Source organism: Aotus nancymaae, unplaced genomic scaffold, assembly GCF_030222135.1.
Source record: "Aotus nancymaae isolate 86718 unplaced genomic scaffold, 86718_ANA_hifiasm-v0.15.2.pri h1tg000028l, whole genome shotgun sequence".
In the NCBI taxonomy this organism is placed as follows: Eukaryota; Metazoa; Chordata; class Mammalia; order Primates; family Aotidae; genus Aotus; species Aotus nancymaae.
Genome location: NW_026988441.1, coordinates 16,278,871 through 16,304,734, shown reverse-complemented (window position 1 = coordinate 16,304,734; position 25,864 = coordinate 16,278,871). Strand labels below are relative to the sequence as shown.

Sequence of the window (25,864 nt, the reverse complement as noted above, 5' to 3'; positions counted from 1 at the left end):
GAGAAACCCAGAATCCTGTTCTCTGGAATGTTGCCGGGTGGCGGCTGATAGCCTAAATGTCGCAATTGAGTCTGCGCACCGGCCATTCAGGATGGGACGACCTTATACCGCAGTGAGGCGGCGTGGCAGGACGATCAATTTCGGATTAAGGGCACGGATCCAGCATAAATGGAAAGGGTCGGTTTGAGAAACGGTCAAACCTGGGGACCGGTGGAGAGTGACCCGGCGACTACGGTGGCCGACTGGGTCAGTTATGGGTGCTCGTAAGGTTCAATGACAAGGGGACTGAAGGGTTAAGAGAGTGGGCGTCTGAGCCTCGCGGGGCCTCAGTGGTGGCGGGCAGAGGTTTGCGGGAGTCAGTGGCACAGTCTCTGAAGAAGATAGATTGGGAATGTGTGGGAATCAATAAACGCGGGTTCTGTGAAATGTCTTGATTTGCAGGGTGCACAGTGGTCAGTTATAATGGTCTTCATGGGTCTGGGGTCAAGTGGGATTTTTCAGACACAGGTTTGGAGAGCTTTAGGGTTAGTGACCGAAGCCCGAGAGGATCAGTAATCGGAGGTTCTAAGTTCTGTGGGCAGTAAGAGTTTGGGTACTAGAATTGGTGACTGTAGAAACTTTGGTGTCCAGTTATGAGGGGGCTCAGTGGTGATTAATGTTTGGAGAAATGTTTCGGGCCATCGGTGATTGAGACGTCCTTCATATTATGGGTGGAGGATCGGATAGTATTAATGATTGGACTTTTGTAGATCAAGGAATGGAGAATAGAGTCAAGTGTGCTTACCTTAAAAGGTACGCCTCAATGAGGCTCGGTGATTCGGACTGTCACTTGTGGGTGGGGGTGGGAGTGTGAGAATCAACAATTGATCCCCAGTCGTTGGGATATCATCGGCGATCAGTGTGGGTTCATGACTGGGATCTGTGTAATTCACTGGCAATCAGATCTGATCAGTGTGCTTTGTAGTTACTGACCAGTAGTCTTTCCTGGGGTCTTTCCTGGTCAGATCTGAACATACGGGAATATCAATGACTATGAGAACCTCTGAGAGTTGGAGACTGGAGGCCTGTGATTGGGGACACTATGTGTCTGATTAGGAAGCTTATAGGGCTTGGTGTTGAGGCTCCTGAAATGTGGAGATTGGGGATGGGAAAATCACAGATTTGAGGCTGCAAGCCTGCATAATGGGAACACATTTCACTCACATGACACTCCTTAGCTGAATACCAGCCAGTTCCTCTCCACCAAGGCCCATCTCAAAACTCTGTTTTGAACACACCCCCTTTTTATTGTTCTCCACGATAATGAAAATAATTTGAAAGGATTGCCTGCTAAACTTATCTAAAGTAACATGTTATTAAAGATGTGGCTTCTATTGTTCTTGTCAGGGATCTAATGCATATTTTTTCCTAATGTTTCCTTTAAGGTTCTTTCTGGCAAAGGTAATGACCTATGCATCTGTGACAGTATCCCCTGAGTGAGCCTGGTTTCTGGCAATCCATTCTGACTCTGTGACAGCTAGGATAGATGTGACCTTGCTTGTGGTTAGAAAACAAATTTACTGGGTAAGTACCTAAAATGATAATGTGGGCTGGATGCGGTGACTCATGTCTGTAATCCCAGCACTTTAAGAGGCTGAGGTGGGTGGATCATTTGAAGTCTGGAGTTACCAGTCTGGTCAACATGGTGAAACCTTACCTCTACTAAGAACACAAAAATTAGCCAGGCGTGGTGGCAGGCGCCTAAGGTCCCAGCTACTCTGGCGGTTGAGGCAGGATAATCATTTAAACCCAGGAGGTGGAGGTTGCAGTGGACCAAGATTGTACTACTGCACTACAGCCTGGGTGACAAAATGAGACTGTCTCAAAAAATAAATAAAATAAAATAAAATGATAATATAAAAGATATGGCTGAAAGAGCAAACTGAGAGTGTTTAGAAAATACTTTTTTCTAGGCTCAACTTAAAAATAAATTATCAAAGGAAGAGAAACTAGATTTGGAATTTATTGTATTCTGAGAGTCTTTTTGCCTTGTCCTATGTATTTTAGGCATGGCCATGTTTAACCTCAATCAGTTCCTTATAAAGTCCTGGCAGAAAAATTCAAAAAAGATAAAGCCATAAGAACCACAAAACAAAATTTAAAGCTACTTTTAGAAACCTTTCTTCACTGAAATTGAAATTGAACTATATTAAAATGGCTGAGATGGGATTACAAATAAAATAGAAATAAGATTTAAAAAAATAGATTTAGTGGGGTTGGGTGTGGTGGCTCATGCCTGTAATCTCAGCACTTCGGGAGGCCAAGGTGGGCAGATCACAAGGTCAGGAGATCGAGGCCATCCTCGCTAACACAGTGAAACCTCATCTCAACTAAAAATACAAAAAATTAGCCAGGTGTGGTGGCATAAGCCTGTAGTCCCAGCTACTTGGGAGGCTGAGGCAGGAGAATCACTTGAACGTGGGAAGTGGAGGTTGCAGTGAGCTGAGACTGTGCCACTGTACTCCAGCCTGGGTAACAAGAGCGAAACTCCGTCTCAAAAAAAAAAAAAAAAAAAAATAGATTTAGAGGCTATAAGTGCAGTTTTGTTACAGATATATTTCATAGTGGGAAAGACTGGGCTTTTAGTGTAACTATCCCTTGAATAATGTACATTGTACCTGTCTCGTAACTCCCTCCATTCAGAGTTACCAGCGTCTATTATTCTGTTTTCTATGTTCATGTGTACACATTATTATCTTATAAGTGAGAACATGAAGTATTTGACTTTCTGTTTCTGAGTTACCATTACTCTAATGAAAAGGTGCAATGCCAAAACAATATTTTAACTTTAAAAAATTACTGCATTTGATCTTTATGTAACCTTCAGACAATGCACAATGCCTTTTAAGGAATAAAGGCAGCTGAATGCTAAGGCAGGTAATATCTTTCAGAACCCACATAGGTCATGTTTTGGTTTTAAAGGCAGATAGTCCCTGTTTTTCATTTGCACAGAATGGAAATCTGTGACAGAAAGCAGCTATCTGTCTTGATAGCTGCTTAACATGGGTGAAGTAATAAGCCAGGGTAAGGAGTTTGGGTATTTTTTTTCCAAGTTGATTCACTTCACCACCTATACTGTGCTCAGTGTCAGGTTTTAGAGCAAATAATTTTTTAAAAAGTTTTTTTTTTAACATAAACCTTTTATTATGTTATATAAGATATATGCAAACATGTACGTAAATATGCAGCTCAATGAATTGTTGCAAGGGAATTCCCCTGGGTAATGCACTCAGATCAGAAAACAACATTGTAGCACCATGCCCCCATGATGCCCCTCCCAGTCACTACTCTGCCAAAGGGAAGCATTCGCCTAGCTTCTAACCTTACAGATTAGTTTAGTCTCTTTTTGATCTCTAATTTAATGGGATATTCATTGCGGAGAGAAGCACCACGGGAAGAGGCAAGATGTGGCTGTGTTTGAACAGAATTTCTAAGTTTGAATCAAGATAATTTCATTTATATAACAGATGCTTTTCCAGGTCACTAAACATTCCTTTTTTGGCCAGGCATAGTGGCTTGTGCCTGTAATCTCAGTGCTTTGGAAGGCTGGGGTAGGAGGCTTGCTTGAGGCCAGGAGCTTGAGACCAGCCTGGGCAACATAGCGAAAACCCATCTTTACAAAAAATTTAAAAATTAGCTGGGCAGTCTAGGTACAGCGGCTCACACCTGTAATCCCAGCACTTTGGAAGGCCAAGGCAGGTAGATCACCTGAGATCAGGAGTTCAAGACCAGCCTGGCCAACATGGTGAAGCTTCATCTCTACTAAAAATACAAAAAAAAAAAAAAAAAAAAAAAAAAGATTAGCTGGGTGTGGTGGCAGGTGCCTGTAATCCCAGGTACTTGGGAGGCAGAGGCAGGAGAATTACTTGAACCCAGAGGCAGAGGTTGAAGTGAGTCAAGCTTGTGCCATTGCACTCCAGCCTGGGCAACAAGAGCGAAACTCTGTCTCAAAAATAATTAGCTAGGTTTGGTGGCTCACACTTGTGATCCTAGCTACTGGAGAGGCTGAGATGGGAGGATTCCCTGAGCCTAGTAGTTTGAGGTTGCAGTGAGCCATGATTGTGCCACTGCACCCTATCCTGGGTGACAGAATGAGACCCTGTTTAAAAAAAAAATTCTTTTAAAAAATTGAGGCATAATGCACATGTAGTCAAGTGGGCTTATCTTTAAGGTGTAGCCCATTGAATTTTTACATTACAGAATCCTGTAACCAAAGCCTAGATCAAGATATTCATCACTTCTAAGACCTTGAAAGTGTCCTTACTGGTCAATACCTCCTGCCACCCCAGGAGTAACTAGGGTTTAATACAGTAGATTACTTTTGCCTGCTTTTGAATTTGAATTGAATTTTATATGTCCCCTATGAATCCACTTGATTGACTCATATTCATTGAATTTGATAGGATTCCATTTGAATCATATAAATAATGTGAAGCCAAGGCATTTATACCATGAGGAAATTTTGTTTGAAATTTTGAAACCACATGAACATCAGGACAAATTGTAACCTGAAGGCTGGGCATGGTGGTTCATACCTGTAATCCCAGCATTGGGAGGCTGTGGCAGGTGGATCACTTGATGTCAGGAGTTGGAGACCAGCCTCATCAACACAGTGAAACCCCGTCTCCACCAAAAATACAAAATTATCCGGGCATGGATTTGGATGCCTGTAATCCCAACTAGTCAGGAGGCTGAGACTGGAGAATCATTTGCACCTGGGAGACAGAGGTTGCAGTGAGCTGAGATTGCACCATTGCAGTCTAGTCTGGGCAACAGATCAAGACTCTGTCTTTAAAAAAAAAAGAAAAAAGAAAAAAGAAATTCTAACCTGAAGTTCTGGCTTGGCCATCTGAGATTGCCTCTTTTCTTTTATTCTCTCTGGAAGTCAAAAACATACACCGTGAACTAGACCCTGAGGGGTTTTTTTTTTTTTTTTTTTTTTTTTTTTTGAGACTGAATCTTGCTCTGTTACTCAGTCTGGAGTGCAGTGGTGTGATCTTGGCTCGAGGCAACCTCCGTCTCCTGAGTTTGAGCAATTCTCCTTCCTCAGCCTCCCTAGTAGCTGGGACCACAGGCATGTGCCACCATGCCCAGCTAATTTTTGTAGTTTTAGTAGAGGCGGGGTTTCCTCATGTTGGCCAGGCTGGTCTCGAGCTCCTGACATCAGGTGATCCACCCTCCTTGGCCTCCCAAAGTGCTGCAATGACAGGTGTGAGCCACCATGCTTAGCCTGACCTTGAGGTTTTAAGGTAGGTTTCTAGTAGGATTCCGTTAATGAAGGTAACAGTTAAGGATTCTTCTCAATAGGTAGTTTGGAGGGGGATTTTCAGTCCCTTGGTCAAAATCTCTTAGTCTTTAGACACTGAGCATTGACAAGAGAGACTTGAATGAAGCAATGAAAAAGAGCCTCCCTAGAGGCTGGCTGCTTGAAGGCCAAGCATAGTGGTGACTCAACAAATGCAAGGTTCTAGGCGGAGGCTGCCTTAGGGATTCTAAGCTCCTGGTAGATTCACTCCCAAGCAGAGAAGCCTGTTCCTCACATACAACCTGACAATATGGGAAATATGGGAAAGCAGCTAATCTCTTCTTCATCTCACAGATCTTCCTATCTTGCACAACTTTCCACAGACATAAAAAATTACTGTTTTGTTTTGGTTTTGATTTTAAATAATTTCAGATTTAGAAAAGTTACAGGAATAGGCTGGGTGTGGTGGCTTACACCTGTAATCCCAGCACCTTGGGAGGCTGAGGCAGGCAGATCATGAGGTCAAGAGATCAAGACCATCCTGGCCAACATAGTGAAATTCCGTCTCTACTAAAAATACAAAAATTAGCTGGGTGTTGTGGAATGTGTCTGTAGTCCCAGCTACTTGGGAGGCTGAGTCAGGAGAATCGCTTGAACCAGGGAGTCAGAGGTTGCAGTGAGCCGAGATCACGCCACTGCACTCCAGCCTGGCAACATAGTGAGACTCTGTCTCAAAAAAAAAAAAAAAAAGAGTAGTATAGAAATTCCTGTTATACCCTTCATCCCATACTGTAATTGTTAACATTTTGATGTGTGTGCAGAGACTTTCTCTCTCTCTCTCTCTGTGAACATGTTAATTTTTCTTTTTCTGAACCATGTGATTGTAAGTTGTGGGCATGATAGCCCTTTACCCCTAATGTATATTTCCTAAGTAATATACATTTTGTATGTGATCACAGCAATTAACTAACCACAATATAATAAATCAAAGCACACTGCAACCTCCGCCTTCTGGATTCAAGCTGTTCTCCTGTCTCAACCTCCCTAATAACTGGGATTACAGGCGTGCACCACCGTGACTGGCTAATTTTTGTATTTTTAGTAGAGGTGGGGTTTCGCCACGTTGCTCAGGCTGGTCTCGAACTCCTGACCTCAGGTGATCCACCCACCTCAGCCTTTCAAAAGTGCTGTAATTACAGGCATGAGCCACCATGTCCAGCCATTATGTATTTTTTATTGAAGATGGAAAAGATTAGATGAGCGAATGTGGTGTGGTGTCTCAGTTGAGTTATACCCAACTGTGATTGGTTTTCAGTAGTTTCTATTTTCTGTCTTGATGAAACACTCAGTCAAGAAATTTAGAACATATGTATGAGAAGTGGAACGAATTAATATAAAAAGAAAAATTACTGAGCTAAAAAAGAAAAAAGGTAAAACTGATAAATCCGATTTCAATAAAAATAAATAATATAGAGATAAACCATTACCAAACCTTATCAAGTTGGGAGGAAATGAACAGATATACAAATTAGGAATGTAAAAAGGGGAATAACCATATTATTAAGAAATATTTTTGTAACGCTTTAATAGATTTCAAAGCTGACATGCAACGGATGATTTTCTAGGAATGTATATGTAAAACTTCCTTAAGAAGAGAAAATGAAAAGATCAATAGCTGTGAAAGATTAAAACACTTGAAAAAGTTCCTGTAAACCACCTCAATGATCAGATTAAGACAGGTCAACTGGTGATTTCTTAGTGAGCCTTAAAGTGACTTCCAACTAACACACTATTCTTTAGTTTAAGACCATCCTGGGCAATATGGTGAAACCCCATCTCTGCAAAAAATATAAAAATTGTCTGGGCGTGGTGTTGTACACCTGTTGTTTCAGCTACTTGGGAGGCTGAGGTGGGAGGGTCGCTTGAGCCTGATAGGTTAAGGCTGCAGTGAGCCATGATTGTGCCATTGTACTCCAGCCTAGGTGACAGAGTGAGACCCTGTCACCAGTAGATAGATAGATATAAATTCTTCCAGGGAATTTATAAAGGAAGTAACCATTACCACCTATTTTTTTTTTAATAAAGCCAATATTGTTGCATTGATTCCAAAAACAGGAAAAGGTGGTATTTCAAAAGAAAACCATAGCCCAACCTTCTTATAAATGTATATGCAAAATTAGTAATATGTTAAATAATGCATTATGACTGAGAGGAAATTTATCCTAAAAGTATAAGTACAGTAAGTTCAATATTATTTCAATAATTTATTAATGAATTTTGCCATTTTAATGGGACAAGGGAGCATACCATAGCCACATCATAGATGGGAAAAAAGTATTTGATAAAATTCAACATCTGTTCTGGATTTTAAAAAACATAATAAAAGAGAACAATTTGGATTTTTTTTTTTTTAAGACAGAGTCTTACTCTGTCACCCAGGCTAGAGTCAGTGGCGCTATCTTGGCTTACAGCAACCTCCAACTCCCGGGTTCAAGTAATTCTCCTGCCTCAGCCTCCAGAGTAGCTGGGATTATAGGCACCTGCCAGCATGCCTGGCTAATTTTCGTATTATTGGTAGAGACGAGGTTTCACCATCCTGGCCAGGCTGGTCTCAAACTCCTGACCTCATGATCCACCTGCCTTGGCCTCCCAAAGTGCTATGATTACCAGCATGAGCCACTGCACCCAGCCTGGATACTTTCTTAACTTGATAAGAACTTCTGTGTCTCAAGTGAAAAGTCAGTAGCAGATGTAATGGCAGAACTCTGCATATGTTCCCGTTCAAGTGAACAGCCTGTCCCTGCTTTAATTTGCTTTCTTCTAGAGTACCTGCCAGTGCAGTTAATCAGGGAATGAAGTGAGAAACATAAATATTGGACAAGAAAAAACTGTACTTGTGGATGAAATAATTGTCAATCCCAAGAGCTCTAGAGGTTAACCATTATAGTTATTAAGGAAGTTCAGTAAGGTGACTGGTTTAAAATGACTATAGGAAAATGGATTGATGACTTTTTAAAGTTGCAGTCAGTAATTAAATGGATAAAAATATGCCATTTAGAATGGTAACTGAAAACACAGTTGACTATCCAGTAACAGATATAAAAAGAAAATTGAAGTACCCATGTGAAAGCATAAAACATGACATTTTGAGACATAAAGAAAGTCTTGAATAAATGTTGAAGGCTTGTTCTTCAACTGGAAGGCTCAAAAATTTTCAAAATTGTCAACATTTTCTTATATGAATAGACAAATTCAGTACAATGTTACTCACAATATTAAGAAGGGATCTCTTTGCTCCAAATTTCAACAGAACAATTCTATAGTTTATGTTGAAGATGAAACATTTGAGAATATCTAGGACATTTATGAAAAATAAGTAATAAGAGTTAATGTGCTAGACAAAACTTTAAAACATACAGCTTCGGGAGGTAGAAGCTGTGGCCTAAGAGGAAGAAAAAGTGGAGAGAGAAGATACCGAGTTCACTTTTGTGTATGGCAATGAGAGATCTGTGATTATATCTCTCTAACCACAGATTTGTGACTTAAGAGCATCCAGATGATGGTATCTATATGGGAAAAATATGGCTTTTGACTTCAAATGTTGGGGACTAATGATAAGGATGTATAAGTCACAATCATGTCACAATGCTGAGATGGTGCCCATCAGATGGCTGCCATGCTGCTAGAAGAGTGACTGACTGCAGGACACTACTGCTTTCCAAGACTGACCCGTCACCCACACTGGAGTGCAGTGGTGTGATCTTAGTTCACTGTAACCTCTGCCTCCCAGGTTTAACCAATTCTCCTTCTCCAGCCTCCTGAGTAGCTGGGACTAAAGGTGCATGCCACCAAACCCTGCTACTTTTTGTGGTTTTAGTAGAGATGGGGTTTCACCGTGTTGGCTGGGGTGGTCTTGAACTGCTGGCCTCAAGTGATCTGCCCACCTCAGCCTCCCAGAATGCTGGGATTATAGGCATGAGCCACCATGCCCGGCCTAAGATTGACTCTTTACCAAGAAATATAATGATTGACTTCATCTTCAAGTGGGTTCTCCCCATAGTTGCTCAGTTTTAGGGAGGAATTGGGGCTAAGGGAGGAAGGGAACTTTGTTTTTCACATTTCGTTACTTAATCAGGACAGGTGGCACTGATTTTTGTCTGCCACACTTGGCTCTGTGTGCAGATAGGCATCCCCAGTAGGAAAAAATACGTTTTTAAATCAAAAAGAAAAATTACTAGACTAATTTTACCTTTTTGTTGAAGGAAATTGAAGAAAATATTCCTTATAGTTTTACCAGATGTATCAAATTACTGTTTCCTGCCTTCATATTTTAGTCTATTTCTACAGCTGGAGGTGATCTTAGTTGCATTCAATGAGCACATTAGGCCAGGTGTGGTGGCTCATGCCTGTAATCCCAGCACATTGGGAGGCCAGGGTGGGAGGATTGCTTGAGTCCAGGAGTTCAAGACCAACGTGGGTAACATGGTGAAACCCTGTCTTCTCAATAAAAATAAAAAAAAAGCAAAAATTAGCCAGGTGTGCTGGTGCTTATCTATAATCCCTCCTACTCAGAAGGCTGAGGTGGGAGGATCACCTGAGCCTGGGAGTTCGAAGCTGCAGCAAGCGTGATCATGCCACTGTACTCCAGCCTATCTCAAATAAGTAAATAGATAAATGAAAAAAAATAATAAATTATTGCTGGCAGATTTTGATTGCTTCCAGTTGTTTAACTGTTGTAAGCAAAGATGAGGTGAACATCTTGTACCTTTATCTTTTACTTTAGTGAGACTAATTAGTTCCTTGGGACACATTATTGGAGGTTGAAGAGTGGTTTAATGAATGTGCGCTCTAAAAATTCTGATATAAATGCCCTTCAGGAAGCTGGATTTCCTACCCTCCTACTAGCAATGTAAGAGATACAGTTTGCATCTTTGCCAATCTTATAAGCTAAAAAGACCATTTTAATAATCTTGTGGGAAAGACTTTTACTAAAAATACTACCAGAAGCAGAAAGTATAAGGGGAAAAAATCAACAAGTTGATAATTAAAAATAACCAGAAAAATTTGCTTGATATTTGGAATTTAATAAATCCAGTTTAAGGACAAATGAAAAATAAGGACAAATATCATACTATAAAAACATGTTTATAACAAATATGATAAAGGATTAATAGCCTCAATATATAAAGAGCACTTGTAAATTAATTTTTGAAAATAAACAACTTGCCGGGCGCGGTGGCTCACGCCTGTAATCCCAGCACTTTGGGAGGCCGAGGCGGGTGGATCACGAGGTCAAGAGATCGAGACCATCCTGGTCAACATGGTGAAACCCCGTCTCTACTAAAAATACAAAAAATTAGCTGGGCACGGTGGCGCGTGCCTGTAATCCCAGCTACTCAGGAGGCTGAGGCAGGAGAATTGCCTGAACCCAGGAGGCAGAGGTTGCGGTAAGCCGAGATCGCGCCATTGCACTCCAGCCTGGGTAACAAGAGCGAAACTCCGTCTCAAAAAAAAAAAAAAAAAAAAGAAAATAAACAACTCAGGAAAATAATAAGTTAAGAGCATAAACATTGTTTACAAAAGAAAGGCAAATGGCCAATAAATACATGGAAAATGTCTTTTTCCATCAGAAATTAAAGAAGGGTAAAATAATAAATAAGTGATGGGGAAACTGAGACACAGACAGACTAAGTAACTCATTCAACATCACACGTCAGCAAATAGCAGAGCCTGCATTTGAACCCAGGTTGTCTGGCTCCTGAGTCTCTGTTTTGACAGCCTCTTTCTGTTTTCATAGGTGAGGAAACAGGCCTAGAGAGGCAAAGTGTCTAGCCTAGATTCCCTCAGTCAGAGGAATTATGTGGCCTCTAGCTTGTATCTGAGTCATTCCCTGGCTCAGGGAGTGACTCAGACACAAGAGTCTTTGTGGAAGTTCCCCCTGCCCCAGTCCCAGAGCAGAGCCATTACTCAGGTATGTCTCCTGCACAGCTCTGCAGGCTTTTCCCCCTGAGGCCCCAGGGAGTGTTTGGGGAGGGACGATTGGATGACTCTCACCATGGGATCTGCTTACCTTCAGGTTTTCTGGGTGCCCTTCAGACCTTTGGCTCCTGCCACCTTGCTGCATGGTAGGGCTCTCTAGCTCCTGCCAGCTCTCAGAGCCACAGGACCTTGGTCACAACATCTACAGAAGGCCCTGCCAAGCCCTGCAGGTAAGTGTGAGTTATTGTTGAGATATGGAGCTGTAAGCGCCCAGGCAGGCCATGTTAAAGACCTTCTGTCCAGAAGAAGGGAACTTGGGACAAAAATTCCCTCCTGAAGGAATCACCCAGGCCCCATACCTCTTGTCAGAGCAAAGACTCTCACATAAAAGGAAATAGCTTCATCCCTGAGCCAGAAGTGGAGCAAGACCCAACCTGAAGACATTAGTCTTTCTGGGGACTCCTTGGCTAAATGATGAGCGGAGGGTTGGGCCAAGATGCAGGGAGACAGAGTGAAGGGAGAGGTAGGGAGGCCAGAGTCTCACTGCAGGTGCGATAGGCATGTTCTGTCAGGAGTAGGGGACATCCATCTAGCCCAGCGCGTTCTGCTATCTTGTGGTATGGGGTGTGGCCAATCTGCTCCTTTATTCTTGCTGGATCTTTCTAGACTGAGCTGCTCTCCTGTCATTTTTGGCACCTCACCTGGCCTTTTGAAATGTGATGAATTCACTCCATTTTGACTCAGTAGAAAAGACCCTGGATTCTCAGAATGGTGGTGGCGGCAGAATTTATGGACCTACTGCATATTTTCTTTTGTTTTGTTTTGTCGAGACGGAGTTTCACTCTTGTCGCCCAGGCTGGAGTGCAATGGTGCAATGTTGGCTCACTGCAACCTCCGCCTCCCTGGTTCAAGCAGTTCTCCTGCTTCAGCCCCCTGAGGAGCTGGGATCACAGACACGCACCACAACGCCTGGCTAACTTTTGTATTTTTAGTAGAGACGGAGTTTCACCATGTTGACTATGATGGTCTCAAACTCCTGACCTCAAGTGATCCGCCCATCTCAGCCTCCCAAAGTGCTGGGATTACAGGCGTGAACCACTGTGCCTGCCCAGTTTTTGCTTTTTGTTTTGTTTTGTTTTTAATTAAACATTTTATTTGGAAATTTTTTTCCAAAAAAAGCAAGAATATTACTGTGGGCTCCTATGTATTCCTTACCTTGGTTCATCTATATAAAGCCATATTTGCATGTGCTCTCTCTATATACAAATATATATGTATATAGATGATTATATCCTGTCATAAATATATATCATTCTTATTCTTTATTTTCTTTAACTACTTAAGACTAACTTGCAGACATGATGCTCCTTTACCTTTAAGTACTTCAGGGTATATTTTCTAAGAATGAGAACATTTTCTTATATAACCAGTAGTTTTCAAAACCAGGCAGTTAACACTGATTACTAAGTCAGTATTATAATCATTTAATAATCATGATAACTAGACTAATATAGAATAAAGACTAGAATAATCCAGTCTATAATCAGATGTCAACTAATACTGTCACTTTGTCACTGTATAGTAACCTTTCTTTTTTTTTTTTTTTGAGAGATGAAGTCTCCCTCTTGTTGGAAAGCAATGGTGCAATCTGGGCTTACTCCAGCCTCCGGCTCCCGGTTCAAGTGATTCTCCTGCCTCAGCCTCCAAATAAGCTGGGATTACAGGCACCTGCAAGTACACCTGGCTAATTTATACATTTTTAGTAGAGACAAGGTTTCACCATGTTGCCCAGGCTGGCCTCAAACTCCTGACCTCAGGCAATCTGCCCACCTTGGCCTCCCAAATTGCTGGGGTTACAGGCATGAGTCACTGCGCCTGGCCCTATGGCACCTTTTCTTTTTCCATTGCAGGTTCCAATCCAGGATCATATGCTGCCTTTAGGTGACACATCCCTTTAGTCTCCTTTAATCAAGAGCAGTTTCTCAGCCTTCGTCTTCCATGAGGTCGACATTTTTGAAGAGTATAGGTAGCTTATTTTGTATAGTGTAACTCAGTATGGTTTTGCCTGATGTCGCCTCATTGATTAGGTTCAGGTATGCATTTGGAGTATGAATACCACAGAAGGGATGTTGTACCCTTCACAGGAGGCACACGATAATGTTAACTGATCGCTTGACTAAGTGATACTGCCAAGCTTCTCCAGGGCAAAGCTACCTTTTTTCCTTTTATAATCATTACATGTCTTGGGGTGTGGGGCATTTAGATACTATACTAACTATGCTTTATGGTCTATGCTTTATGACCTATACAATATTTCAAAGTATTTGAAACAAATAAGAGATAAAGGATATTTGTTTGTTTGTTTATTTATATTTAATTTTTGAGACAGGGTCTTACTCTGTCGCCCAGGCTGGAGGGCAGTAGTGGGATCATGGCTCACTGCAGCTTTGACCTCTTGGGCTGAAGCAATCCTCCCACCTCAGCCTCCTGGGTATCTGGGACTATAGGCATGCACCACCATGCCTGGCTAATTTTTTATCTTTTTTGTAGAGACAAGGTTTTGCCATATTGCTCACTCTGGTCTCTAACTCCTGGCCTCAAGTACCTCTCCTACCTTGGCCTCCCAAAGTGCTAGGAGTACAGGTGTGAGCTACCACGCCCAGCTAAAAGCATGGATTTTTGTACAAGATTTACAAAGGGAATTTGCAATTTCCAAGACAGGCCTAGTCCCTCATACACTGTTCTCTGTTTTCTCTTTCTCCATCTTCTTCCCCCAACATATCTACGGGTATCGGATCTTTTTCCAAGCACAGCAGAAAATGATCAACTACCAGGTGAGTATCACGTTAAGTAGCCCAGTTTTCCTTCCTGGGGAAACTGTCCTAGAATAAAGAAAGGATGCATTGTAAGTGTGTACAGTTTGTACGTACATACAGTTAGTACATACATACAGGCTGAGTTCTCAGGAAAGCAGACTCATCGATGGAGATTTTTCTTACAGGAGTATTATTAGGCAGGCTCTTAGAAAGCATATTCTGTTTATTTACATCAGGTATACCTCACGATATGATTTTAGTGGTTACTCTAGGGATACAATATAGATTTTAACTTTCCACAGTTAGAGTTAGCATTATACCAGTTCACATAGAATGCAGGCAGCTCACCTCATGCCTTCTAGAATATGCTTTCTGCATAGACTTCTTCTTTGATAGAGTTTTCATTGTCCTAAAGTCCATCATTTAATTAGTGGCAGACCTCTGTGTGCTTTTTTTTCTTTGTTTGAGATGGAGTCTCACTCTCTTGTCCACGCTGGAGTGCAGTGTCGCAATCTTGGCTCACTGCAACCTCCGCCTCCCGGGTTCAAGCAATTCTCCTGCCCCAGCCTCCTGAGTAGCTGGGACTACAGGCACCTGCCATCACACCCAGCTAATTTTTTGTATTTTTAGTAGAGATGGGGTTTCACTGTGACAGCCTGGATGGTTTTGATCTCCTGACCTTGGGATCCGCCTGCCTCAGCTTCCCAAAGTGCTGGGATTACAGCCGTGAGTCACCACGCCCAGCCTCTGCATATTTTTCTCTTGTTACTAAGTAACTTGCTACCCCTAAAATCACTGTTTTGCCCCCAGACCTTTGTTCATGCTGCTCCCCTGCATAGAATGCAGTTTTCCATCTTCCTGCAGAGAAGTCTCAGCTCTCCATATCCCTGGTCTTTGAGGAATAACCAGACCCTGAATAATTTAACAGGTCATTCACTTCTCTATATGCCATAGCCTGGATGTCCTGCTATCATAGCTCTTGTGACACTGTTACTCTGATGGTTTTACATGTTGCTCTCCCTGTGCCAGACAGTGGGCTCCTTGGGGTCAGGACCCTTTTATGACTGAGACTACAGCAACCAACACTGGGCAAAACACACAGTAGGTCTTCAATGTTTGTTGACTCAAAGTATGAATGGCAATGGTAGGTAGCTTCCAATGTGATTTTCATTTTCCCCACCATATATAACACAAAGCCAAAAATGTAAAAGGCCTCCCAGACAGATGATAAGCTCTAACCTGTAATCGTAATGAAAATCAATACCATCTCTTACACAAACACTTTTTTTTTGAGATGGAGTCTCACTTTGTCACCTAGGCTCGAGTGCAGTGGTGCGATTTTGGCTCACTGCAACCTCCAACTCTTAGGTTGAAGTGATTCTCCCACCTCAACCTCCTAAGTAGCTAGGATTACAAATGTGCACCACCATGCCTGGCTAATTTTTGTATTTTTAGTATACATGAGCTTTCACCATGTTTGCCAGGCTAGTGTTGAACTCCTGACCTCAAGCGATCTGCCGTCCCAAAGTCCTGGGATTACAGGCATGAGCCATCATGCCTGGCCCTGCACAAACATTTTTTTCTACATGATTTAATGTCATTTTTGTTTCAACAGACACCTGTGTCATTCAAAGATGTGGTTGTGGGCTTCACCCAAGAGGAGTGGCACCGACTGAATCCTACTCAGAGGGCTCTGTACCGGGATGTGATGCTGGAAACCTATAGCAACCTCGTTTCAGTGGGTAAGAACACCTTCACCATACAATGCAGATTATGTTTGAATGACCACCTTTCCTTTCTCAGTTGGGAGACTGAGGCAGGTGGATCACCTGAGGTCAGGAGTTTGAAACCAGACTGGCCAACATGGTGAAGCCCCATCTCTACTAAAAATATAAATATTAGCTGGGTATGGTGGCGGGCATCTGTAATCCCAGCTACTGGGTAGGCTGAGGCAGGAGAATCACTTGAACCTGAGAGGAGGAGGTTGCGGTGAGCAGGGATCTCACCATTGCACTCCAGCCTGGGCGACAAGAGTGAAACTCTGTCTCAAAGAACTGAAGTACCTAGAACCTCTGAAATACTTATTTAGTAATTTATTTAATGTTTATTTAGCACTTTTCTATGTGCCAGAAACTGTTTTAGCCACTTTAAAAATATTAACTTATTTCATCCTCATAAAAGCCTGTTGAGCTAGTTACTGTTAGTACCACTCTTTTACAGATTTAGAAATTGAGGCACAGAGAGGTGAAGTACCTTGCCCAGAGTCACCCAGCTAGTACATAGCAGAATCAGGATTTGAACCTCGGCGTCTGGCAGCACAGAATACATTCTTACCCTGTGCTGCCTCAATGGGTGTGGCTTGAGTTTCCATGGTCCTGGATTACTAACTCCTTTTGGTTCTGGTCAAGGTGTGTGTTTAGTCCCCTCCCAAGTATAATGTCTGTTGTGCAGCCTTTAAAGCTGCCTGAGAGGCCCTGAAGACCAAGGAGCTCAGCCCAAGGCCTGGATCATTTCCCCGGAACAGGTTACGAAGGCACCAAACCAGATGTGATCCTCAGGCTGGAGCAGGAAGAAGCACCATGGATTGGTGAGGCAGCATGCCTGGGCTGCCACTGTTGGGGTAAGTGTGATAAATCTAGCAAAAGGGGTCCCGAAGCAGGCTGGCACCTTTGGAATTTTGTTCAGCATTCTCTTAAAAGCCTTGACTTTCCTCCGAGAGCTTCAGCCACATGAATGACTCTTCCACTTCTATGCAAACCTACTGCCCATCCGAGTGTTTTTCTTGCCTCTACTTGATTGCATCTCTGCCCTTATGTGCTTAGTCCATCTGTCTTTCTCCAGAATCTTTCACATGCAGGTATTCTTGCAAATAAAAGCTTCTGTGATTCTCCTCTTCCTGCTTCCTATTCTCTGTTCTGACACTTTCCAGATGAAATGCTTCAGAGCTACCTGCCGTATACAGTCTCATTACCCATCCTTTCCCTAATTTCTGGACTCAAATTTAAATCACTCCCATAGAGGACTGTCGGATCAGAGAAGAGGAAGCAGTGAATTCCATGTTGGGGTGGGCAGATGTGAAGGAAATTGCTGAGCTGGACCATCTTAACCACCGCTGATTAACACGCAGACTAACTGCCCCTCTCCCTTCAGCTGTGAGACATTCCAGCAATACCCATGGTACCCTGAGGGTTGATGGATGGCCCACTCTTAGGGGTGCCTCTGAACTTTTGCTTCTGGGGCTCTCTGGGGTGATTTTCTCAATTAAGCTGTACTCTTCAGCCCTCCTGAGATGTGGTATCCTGGTTATCAGCTGCCCTGCTCTTCTTTCTTCTCCTCTTCTAAAAATTTCATAACTGCAAATTCCACAAGAATGTGTCTAGTCAGCCTCCCTTTTTCCAACTACTCTGTATTCTCTATTTACCTGGCTCAAACTCAGCCTTTTCCTTCCAAAGAACTATTGTATTTTCTGTTTTTCATAACTTGGTCTGTTTCCAGTGATATAACCCTCTCGAAGAACTCATCCATTCTGAGAGTACATGATCTTCACAACCAGCCTCTTTGCCGTGTTGAGCCCTTTTTTCTCCCTTGCACTGCCCAGCCCCTCCATTTAACCAGTCTGTGGATTACACTACAAGTGTGCACTTACCCTGTTCTTTGTGTGTCAAAAACTAAAGTCATCTCCATTTGTCCTTGCTGCCCCTGACATACACACACACACACTCACACACACACACACCCCACACTTCATCTTGGTTTTATTCCAGAGCTTTGCTACCATGTGGTCATTTTGAATCTTCTGCCTTTACCACTCATTCTAACTGTTCCATTCATATGTGTGATTTTGTTGATTTTTTTCTTCTGAGAAATGGCTTTGAATCTTCCTCTCTGCCTTTTTTTTTTTCTTTTTGAGACAGGGTCTCACTTTGTCACCCAGGCTGGAGTGCAGTGGCACGATCATGGCTCACTGCAGCCTCGACCTCCTGGGCTCAAGTGATCCTCCAACCTCTTAACATCCCGAGTAGCTGAGATTACATTCACACACTATCACACCTGGCTAGTTTTCTTTTTTGTAGAGACGGGGTTTTGCAATGCTGCTTAGGCTGGACTCAAACTCTTGGGCTCAAGCAATCCACCTGCTTCAGCCTCCCATAGTGCTGCAATTACTGGCATGAGCCACCATGCCCAGTCCCTCTCTACTTTTAATTTTCCACTGTTATCTCCTACAATCAGACCCAGATTATTTGATTTGATGACTGAATGTCTTTAAGTGAGGGGTTATTAATTATTTTTGTGCCATGGACTTCTTAGGCATTCTTTTGAAGGCTATAGACCTCACTCCTACATATAAAAATACAATAAAATTCATAAGATTATAAAATAAATGACTAAAGTACAGTAATTATCAAAGTAAGAAGGTAGAAAATAGTTGCCAAAATATTGTGAAAATGTGCAATACAATAGTAGATGTACTTTTTAATTTATATATTAATGAGGTCTAGCATCAGGTCTGATAACTACCAGGATCTCAAAGAAGAGATGATTGTAAACGTAACAATGTGACATGAAAATAACACTATCCACAAACAGTACGAAATCACAGGAACTACTGATACTACTGTGTTTTATTGTTCACATCCATGGTCAAAGGCCATGTTCAATTGTAGTTAGAACTCAGTGAAAACAAAGATGTAATTTCTTTTTTTTGTTGTTTTCTTACTATAATTTCTTTTCTATCAAAGTTCACAAGCCCCCTGATTTCTGCCCACCAAGTTAAGAACTCTTGCTTAAGTCCTAGTTAGCCTTGTTGATTTTATTCTTTTATCTGGTTCACCGTAGAGTGCTTTGCCATTTACCTTGTAACTAGCCCAACATGATACACCCTTGGATGACTGCTGTACCAGTGCTTGTTAAGCCCTAAGGTGTGAGGAATCACCTGGGCATCTTGTTAACATGCAGATTTCTGACTAAGAAGGTCTGGGGTGAGGTCTCAGATTCTGCACATCTAACAAACTCCAAGTAAGGCCAGAATTGCCACTTGAAGACTCACATGTTGGATAGCACGGTACTGTATAACATTTAACATTCTTTCTTCTGTAACAGGGATCAGCAAACTATGGCCTGCTGATTGGCCACTTGCTTTATGAATAAAGTTTCATTAGAACACAGCCACATTCTTATGTTTACATGTTATCTATATTTTCATGGTATGGTGGGAGAGTTGAGTAATTGTGACAGAGACCATATGGGCCACAAAGCCTTTACTTTCTGACCCCATAAGTTTGCCAACCTCTGCTCTGTAATATTCTATTTTCTTTGAAATTATTGCTGTCTATACTCTATGATTATGTTGCATTCCATTTGTGCTAGTCTTCAGAATCCTCATTACTCATAGAACACTCTTCCCTGTGTTTGTGCTTTGGGTTATGGTTCATGTTCGTATTCTTGTGCTGTGCACTCTTTAAATTTTGAGAGTATTTCTCAAGTGGTATGAAGTTTCATAAGGATGATTCACTGTACTTTCTCCAGAAGACATCTGGCAAGTTAATATCCAGAGGAAAAGACGGCAAGACATGCCTTTGAGGCAAGGTGCAGCCATAAGCAAGAAAACACTGGCCAAGGAAAAAAGCCATGACTATAGTAAGTCTGGGAAAATATCACTTCTGAGCTCCGATCTTTTTTCTTCAATCCAGAGCCCTAATAACTGGAACCCTTGTGGAAAGAATTTGAGCCATAATTTAGACTTGATTGGTTTTAAGAGAAACTGTGCAAAAAAGCAAGATGACTGTTACAGTTATGGGAAATTGCTTCAGTGTATAAACCGTGGTAGGCAACCTAATGGAGAGAAGCCGTGGGGATGCAGTCATTGTGAGAAAGCTTTCATCCAGAACCCAGCACTTATGTACAAACCAGCAGTAAGTGATTCTCTCGTGTACAAACGGAAGAGGGTTCCACCTACAGAAAAACCCCACGTCTGTAGTGAGTGTGGGAAAGCCTTCTGCTACAAGTCTGAATTCATTAGGCATCAGAGAAGTCACACTGGGGAAAAGCCTTATGGGTGCACTGACTGTGGGAAAGCCTTTTCACATAAGTCAACTCTCATCAAACACCAGAGGATTCACACTGGGGTAAGACCCTTTGAATGCTTTTTCTGTGGGAAAGCCTTCACCCAGAAGTCACACCGCACAGAACATCAGAGAACACACACAGGAGAGAGACCCTTTGTGTGCAGTGAATGCGGGAAATCATTTGGTGAGAAGTCATACCTCAACGTACATCGAAAAATGCACACAGGAGAAAGACCCTATCGTTGCAGAGAATGTGGAAAATCCTTCAGCCAAAAGTCATGCCTCAATAAACATTGGAGAACTCACACGGGAGAGAAGCCCTATGAGTGCAATCAATGTGGGAAAGCTTTCTACCAGAAGCCAAACCTCAGTAGACATCAGAAAATTCATGCTAGGAAGAATGCCTACAGGAATGAAAACTTAGTAATTGTGGGAAATCCTTGAGCAAAATATCTGGTTTCATTGTATGTAGGGAATTTATCCTTAGGAGAAATCTTACCATTTTAATGAATTTGGACAGTGTTTTATTATCATGGAAATCATAATCTAATTGTGATACAGACTTTTCTAGAAAATACTTTATAAAACATAAGCATGGTCACCCTGGCATGTAAATGTTTAAAAATGTGTTAAATGGAATAACAACAGAATACAAAGTATCTGTGAAGAGACTTAAAGGCATACCATGGCATGTTCCACAGTGAGCCATACAGTCAGCACTATTTTTATTTTGGAATTGTAAATATGAATTTAACATAAAATGTGAATATTTTATGTTACACATGTGACATAATATATAGACACATGTCACATAATATATAGAATGCCATTCACAAAACTTTTCCACTTTAAATATCATCATTGCCTTTTGATGTCTTAACAATACAAAAAAATAACAATAATGACATGGCCCACTATTTTTTAAAAAAAATTTATTATACCAGCTACATTTTCCCACCTTTTTGTAATGCATGTAAATGGCTATAGAGGTTGTTATCATCCTCTTCAGAATAATAAAGCAGTGTTTTTAAAATGTATTTTGATAAGTTGGCCAAAAACTTTACTAAAATATAGTTATTCATATTGAAAATATAAAGCTAAGGAATAGTGTAAGAACCTGATGTTGGGTAAATGAAACACTGTAAACTTGACAGCCCAGCACACTCACTATTGATGAATTGTAGCGTCACCCTGGTATACAGTACACTGTTCATATTTTCTTGGTCTTGTTGAAAATGTCTTGCAGCAAATTAATAACATAGAAATGCTATTCTATACAGGTTGTAAAACCCAGAAATGCTTCATGCACAGACCACTGAAGGAGAATTTCTTTTCTTTCTCTCTCTTTGCAAATTAATTCAAGAATATTCTTTTTTTTTTTCATATAAATTTCCGTGCAAGTGTACTGGACACTAAATCCCAATGTTTTTATTATTTCAATGTTTGAAAAGAAGTGTGCGTCCCCGAGTTGCCATGTCATCCATATAAGAAAATAAATGGCCACGTGGAATCTACATTTTTAAAGATTTGCCTCCATGTAAGATTGCCTGATTCAGAATGAAAAAGAAGACACAACCACAGATATCGATATGATTTTTTAAGTGATAAAAAGATACCTCATACAACTCTAATCAACATGTCTTTAAACAGAGGAAGTGGATGCTTTTCTTGTAAACTTTAAGTTATGAAAACTGCAATAAAAAGTAGAAAACTTGGTAGAACAATTACCATTGAAAAACTCAAAAAAGTGATTACAGATCTATAATGGGAAAATGCGCCAAGCTCAGATGATTTTGTGCTTAGTTCTGTCTGTCTCTTAAAGAAAGAGTAATACCAGTGTTACTTATTTTCTAATTTTTATTCTATTATTATTTTTTGAGATGGAGTTTCATTCTTGTTGCCCAGGCTCGAGTGCAATGGTGTGATCTCAGCTCACTGCAACCTCCGCCTCCCAGGTTTAAGCAATTCTCCTGCCTCAGCCTCCCAAGTAGCTGGGATTACAGGCATGTGCCACCATGCCCAGCTAATTTTTTGCATTTTTAGTAGAAATGGTGTTTCACTATGTTGGCCAGGCTGGTTTTGAACTCCTGACCTCAGGTGATCCACCTGCCTCGGCCTCCCAAAGTGCTGCGATTACAAGCATGAGCCACCGTACCCAGCCAGAACCAGTGTTATTTATTATATGGATATAATACAATCCATAAACTGTGCTGCTTGTTTGTTTTATGAAGTCAGAATAAGTGTTAACACCAAAATCAAATACAGATATTTGAAAAAAAGAAAACTTCAGACCAGTCTTACTCATGAATATAGAAACAAAAATTATAAATAAAATACTAGCAAATAGAATTCGGCCATATACCCAAAGAATGGCATAGTAAGAATCATCCTAGGAATGCCAAGCTAGTTCAGTAATAGGAAATACATCAATAAAATTAACAGCTTTAAGGAGAAGAATCATATGAACTATCAACAGATCCGGAGAAAGCATTTCATACAATGTGTTAATATACATTGTAATAGATGGTAACCACTTAAAGAGGTTTTTATAAGAAAATTTAACTGAAACCTCATAGCATATATTATGCCAAAGGCATTTTTAAAAATCAGGAGTTCAGTATTGTCTTAGAGGTTCCAGTGAAGGCAATAAAAAGAAATGAATTGGTATAAGTTGCAGAAAAGGTAAAACTATCCATTTTTACTGATAATATGATTGTACACCAATAAATGACAAGACTCTAATTATTTTTTGAGTTAAGCTAACTTTTCTAAGAAGGCGGGGTACCAAAATCAAGAGCCATTCTCCATGCTGACAAGAAACACCTAATAATTGATATGTACTTCTTTTGGAAGTACACTAAATCTCAATGATTACTTTTTGAAAATCATTGAGAAAAAATATGAAAAAACTCATACCATGTATCAAAACATCACTTGTACCCAATAAATCTATACAATTATATGTCTATAATAATTAAATATTTTTAATATGTCATGCTAGATATCAGAAGATAACTTGAAGTCATTCTAATGAAATAAATATTGTATTGGCAAGGAACAGGTAGATAATGGAACACAGCAGAAAATTCAGAAATAGACTTTGATATATATGAATTTTTTCATATGTGAAAAAGGTGGAATCTCAAACCATAGGGCAAAAGAGTAGTTTACTTAAAAAGAATTCTGGAACAATAACTTTTTAATCTTGAAGGAAGAAAAGTTGGATTAACAGCACAAAAGTAAATTATGGGTGGATTTAAGACAAAATTTTCAAACAACACAATTCTTAAAAGAAAATCAAAGGAGCCCACATGTACAGTCTAGGAGTTGGGAGAGACTAACTTTACCAACACAGGACACTCAGAAGCTACTTAGAAATAAACATTTGAAGGCCGGGTGCCGTGGCTCATCCCTGTAATCCCAACACTTTGGGAGGCCAAGGTGGGCAGATCACCTAAGGTCAGGAATTCAAGGATAGTCTGGTCAACATGGTGAAAACCCGTCTCCACTAAAAATACAAAAGTTAGCCGGGCATGATGGTGCATGCCTGTAGTTCCAGCTACCTGAGAGGCTGAGGCATGAGAATTGCTTGAACCGGGGAGCTAGGGTTTGCAGGGAGTTGAGATCGCGCCATTGCACTCTAGCTTGGGAAACAGAGCAAGACTCCATCTGAAAAAAATAAGTAAATAAAATAAACATTTGACTACCTAAAAGGCACAATTTTTTGAGTGACAAAAGATCCCATAAACAAAGTCAATAGATAATAGATTGTGGGTAAATATTTGTAGAGCTGATCAGAGAGAAGGCACTCATCAAATAGACAGGGAAAAAAACCCTAGTAGCCAAACGTGGCAAAGAATATGAGGTGACAGATGTGAGGAGAGCAAATCTAAGTGGCCGATGGACCCGTCCAAAAATGTTTATCTGCAGTAGTCATTTGGGGATGCAGATTTAAAGTTAAAATCAGATATCACTATGTAACAGCATTTTTAGCTGTCAGAACAAAAGATGTCATACATTGCTGATGGAGAAATAAATTTTGAAAAGTAATACAAATTACTCTTTTGGAAAGAAATCTGGTAATATTTAGGCCAGTGCGGTGGCTCATGTCTGTAATCCTAGCACTTTGGGAGGCCGAGGTGGGCAGATCGCCTGAGGTTGGGAGTTCAAGACCAGCCTTGCCAGCATGGTGAAACCCTGTCTCTACTAACAATGCAAAAATTAGCCAGGCGGCCGGGCGCGGTGGCTCAAGCCTGTAATCCCAGCACTTTGGGAGGCCGAGGCGGGTGGATCACGAGGTCAAGGGATCGAGACCATCCTGGTCAACATGGTGAAACCCCGTCTCTACTAATACAAAAAATTAGCTGGGCACGGTGGCGCGTGCCTGTAATCCCAGCTACTCAGGAGGCTGAGGCAGGAGAATTGCCTGAACCCAGGAGGCGGAGGTTGCGGTGAGCCGAGATCGCGCCATTGCACTCCAGCCTGGGTAACAAGAGCGAAACTCCGTCTCAAAAAAAAAAAAAAAAAAAAAAAAAAAAAAAAAAAAAAAAAAAAAAAAAAAAAAAAAAAAAAAAAAATTAGCCAGGCATGGTGGCAGGTGCCTGGAACCTCAGCTACTTGGAGGCTGAGGCAGGATAATCACTTGAACCCAGGAGGCGGAGGCTGCAGTAAGCCAAGATCGCACCATTGCACTCCAGCCTGGGCAACAGAGCGAGACTGTGTCTCAAAAAAAAAAAAAAAAATCTGGTAATATGACTGAAATACTTTTGTCACTTTGGAGAATCTTCCCTTAGAAGTAAAAGCCCCAGTACGTAAAAGACAGATGATCTTGTGAACATGGACATTTATTGTAAAATTTTCCTAATGGCAAAACAAAACAAAACACCAATGCAAACACTAGAATCAGAATAAATCCCCATCAGTTGGGAAATTGGAGGAAGGGAAGATCTATAGTATATCCATTCCATAGAATGTTGATATAGCCATTAAGGTGGACAGATTAAAACTATGCTAGAGGACTTGAGTGGAGTTCCACAATGTTCTCTTGAGTGAAAAATGCAAGATAGTAAGTTTGTTAAATATGACTCCATTTTTGTAAATCGTTAACAAAATGTCTCTAGGTATTTATCAGCAATAAACAGGTATCTATATATGTTTATTTGATTTTATGTGCATGGAGAAAAGTATAGAAGAGGATGCATTGACTTGGAGGGAGGTGGGTAATGCAGGTAGGTTATGGGAGAGTTAGGGGTATAGGGAAAAGGAAAACCAAGAAAAGGAAAATACATAAATGACTGAATCATGTGTGATACCACAAATGTGTGAGTTAGTAGATTTGGCTGGGAATGGGGAAGCTAGACTTCTGCTAATTTGTGGGGATGTTCATGGTATATATCGTTAATTGAAAAGGGCACATTTCATAATAATGTTTATGATTCGATTTTTTAAAAAAGTTAAAACTCCTATGTGTGTATAGATGCATGTGGAAATTTATGTGAATGAGAAAAGTGTAGAAAAATATACATGAAACTGTTAACATTCATTGGTTTCCTTGGTGGAGAAGGGTAATAAGTTGTGTAAATACTTTTGCATTGTATATTGCTTTTGTAATTTGAAAAACATAAAATAAAGGGGGAAAACATTTCAAATGGAATGAAGCCTTGAAAATGTTTCTATTTTCTAACAAGATGGCACCCTGGCTTGGTCTAGGGTTGAGGTTA

At 40.9% G+C, this 25,864-nt stretch overlaps 1 protein-coding gene across 11 annotated transcripts; it reads left to right on the top strand.

Annotated features, from left to right (window-relative positions):
- ZNF793 (zinc finger protein 793) lies at positions 1-25,797 on the top strand. Of its 11 annotated transcripts, none has more exons than XM_012436709.3 (8): positions 1-177; positions 1,425-1,563; positions 11,361-11,493; positions 14,077-14,097; positions 15,695-15,821; positions 16,604-16,699; positions 19,606-24,373; positions 24,730-25,797. In XM_012436709.3, the coding sequence occupies exons 3-7, from the start codon at positions 11,407-11,409 to the stop codon at positions 20,586-20,588; spliced, it is 1,314 nt and encodes a 437-aa protein (XP_012292132.2). In that variant the 5' UTR covers positions 1-177; positions 1,425-1,563; positions 11,361-11,406; the 3' UTR covers positions 20,589-24,373; positions 24,730-25,797. The 11 variants fall into 11 exon arrangements, with proteins under 11 accessions (XP_012292132.2, XP_012292125.2, XP_064237464.1 ...); XM_012436702.3 differs by having other exon boundaries at positions 1-246; XM_012436694.2 differs by lacking the exon at positions 1-177 and adding an exon at positions 257-792.
- The last annotated feature ends 67 nt before the right edge of the window (positions 25,798-25,864 follow it).